The sequence below is a fragment of the Archocentrus centrarchus genome, chromosome 11, assembly GCF_007364275.1.
Source record: "Archocentrus centrarchus isolate MPI-CPG fArcCen1 chromosome 11, fArcCen1, whole genome shotgun sequence".
Taxonomy (NCBI): domain Eukaryota; kingdom Metazoa; phylum Chordata; class Actinopteri; order Cichliformes; family Cichlidae; genus Archocentrus; species Archocentrus centrarchus.
Window position 1 is genome coordinate 34175029 of NC_044356.1, and position 2332 is coordinate 34177360.

At 54.0% G+C, this 2332-nt stretch overlaps 1 gene segment (V, D, J or C); it reads right to left on the reverse strand.

Moving 5' to 3' along the window:
* Positions 1–1693: 1693 nt before the first annotated feature.
* LOC115787778 (Ig kappa chain V region 3381-like) lies at positions 1694–2332 on the reverse strand. The segment is given in 2 exon segments: positions 1694–2016; positions 2124–2332. Coding segments are annotated over 2 exon segments (375 nt in total).

Below are 2332 nucleotides of genomic sequence, written 5' to 3' on the forward strand. Positions count from 1 at the left end.
TGTTTATAGTGCGGGGGGGGTGCTGCTGACTTCAACTGAGGCTATAGTCGGACGGTGGAAGGAATACTTCGAGGACCTTCTGAATCCCACTGACACGCCTTCTGTAGTGGAAGCAGAGTCTGGGGATGAGGGGGATGACTTGACCATCACTGGGGGTGAGGTCACTGAGGTAGTTAAACAACTCCTTGGTGGCAGAGCCCCTGGGGTGGACGAGATTCGCCCTGAGTTCCTGAAGGCTCTGGATGTTGTAGGGCTGTCTTGGTTGACACGCCTCTGCAACATCGCGTGGAGATCTGGGGCAGTGCCATTGGATTGGCAGACCGGGGTGGTGGTCCCCATCTTTAAGAAGGGAGACCGGAGGGTGTGCTCCAACTTTCGGGGGATCACACTCCTCAGCCTCCCCGGTAAGGTCTATGCCAGGGTGCTGGAAAGGAGGGTGCGTCCGTTAGTCGAACCTCGGATTCAGGAGGAACAATGCGGTTTTCGTCCTGGTCGTGGAACGCTGGACCAGCTCTTTATCCTCTCAAGGATATTCGAGTGTGCGTGGGAGTTTGCCCAACCAGTCTACATGTGCTTTGTGGACTTGGAGAAGGCATTCGACCGTGTTCCTCGGGGTGTCCTTTGGGAGGTTCTGCGGGAGTATGGGGTGTCTGGCCCATTGTTGCGGGCCATTCAGTCCTTGTACAACCACAGTGAGAGCTTGGTCCGTATAGCCGGTAATAAGTCGGATTTGTTTCCTGTGGGTGTTGGACTCCGTCAGGGCTGCCCTTTGTCACCGATTCTGTTCATAATTTTTATGGACAGAATTTCTAGGCGTAGCCAGGTGGCGGAAGGCTTCTTCCTTGGTGGCCTCAGAGTCTCATCTCTGCTTTTTGCAGATGATGCGGTTCTGTTGGCTTCATCAGAGGGGGGCCTCCAGCTCGCAGTGGAACGGTTCGCAGCCGAGTGTGAAGCGGCTGGCATGAGAATCAGCACCTCTAAGTCTGAGGCCATGGTCCTCAGCCGGAAAAGGGTGGAGTGCCATCTCCGGCTCAGGAACGAGTTCTTGCCTCAAGTGGAGGAGTTTAAGTATCTCGGGGTCTTGTTCACGAGTGATGGGCGAAGGGAACGGGAGATCGACAGGCGGATCGGGGCTGCTTCTGCAGTGATGCGGACGCTGCACCGGTCCGTCGTGGTGAAGAGGGAGCTTAGCGTAAAAGCAAAGCTCTCGATTTACCGGTCGATCTACGTTCCTACCCTCACCTATGGTCACGAGCTTTGGGTAGTGACCGAAAGAATAAGATCGCGAATACAAGCGGCAGAAATGAGTTTCCTTCGAAGGGTGGCTGGCCTCTCCCTTAGAGATAAGGTGAGGAGTGCGGCCATCCGGGAGGGGCTCAGAGTAGAGCCGCTGCTCCTCCACATCGAAAGGAGCCAGTTGAGGTGGCTCGGGCATCTGATTAGGATGCCTCCTGGCCGCCTCCTGGGTGAGGTGTTCCGGGCATGTCCCACCGGGAAGAGGCCCCGTGGTAGACCCAGGACACGCTGGAGAGATTATGTATCTCGGCTGGCCTGGGAACGCCTTGGGGTCCCTCCGGATGAGCTGGAGGAGGTGGCTGGGGAGAGGGAAGCTTGGGCTTCTCTGCTTAGGCTTCTGCCCCCGCGACCCGGCCCCGGATAAGCGGAAGAAAATGGATGGATGGATGGATGTTTTTCACTGTGTGAACACATCTTGACTGTTGATATAGTGAAAACTCTGACAGTAATAAACTGCTGCATCTTCAGCCTGGACTCCACTGATGGTCAGAGTGAAGACAGAGTTTGATCCACTGCCTGTAAAACGAGCTGGAATCCCTGAATCTCTGCTGCTAGCAGTGTAAATGAGCAGTTTGAGTGGTTCTCCATCTTTCTGTTGGTACCAGGATAAATAGTTGGAGCCTGCTACATCCTGACTGGTCCTACAGTTGATGTTCACAGATCGTCCCACAGCAGAGCTCACTGCTCCAGGCTGAGTCACTGTGATCTGTCCTCTGGACTCTGAGGATACAGAGACACAAACATAAAGCAGCTTGATGGTTTTGTCAGCTTCATTTCAGAGGGACAGATGTTGATAGAGGAGAGGAGTTTGATTCTCTGGACTTTACCTGTGAAGCAGCAGCAGAGGAGAGTCCAGATGAGGACGCAGATCAAAGTCATGTTTTTGATGAGGACGATTTCTGTGGCTTCTGTTGTGATGAAGGACAGCTGTCAGTCATCCAGTGTTCAACTGTCAGGACTATAAACTCTCCCAGAGCACTGGAGCATGGTGCTGCTGATGCAAAGTGGCTCTCTATGGAAATGCTCTCACTGACTC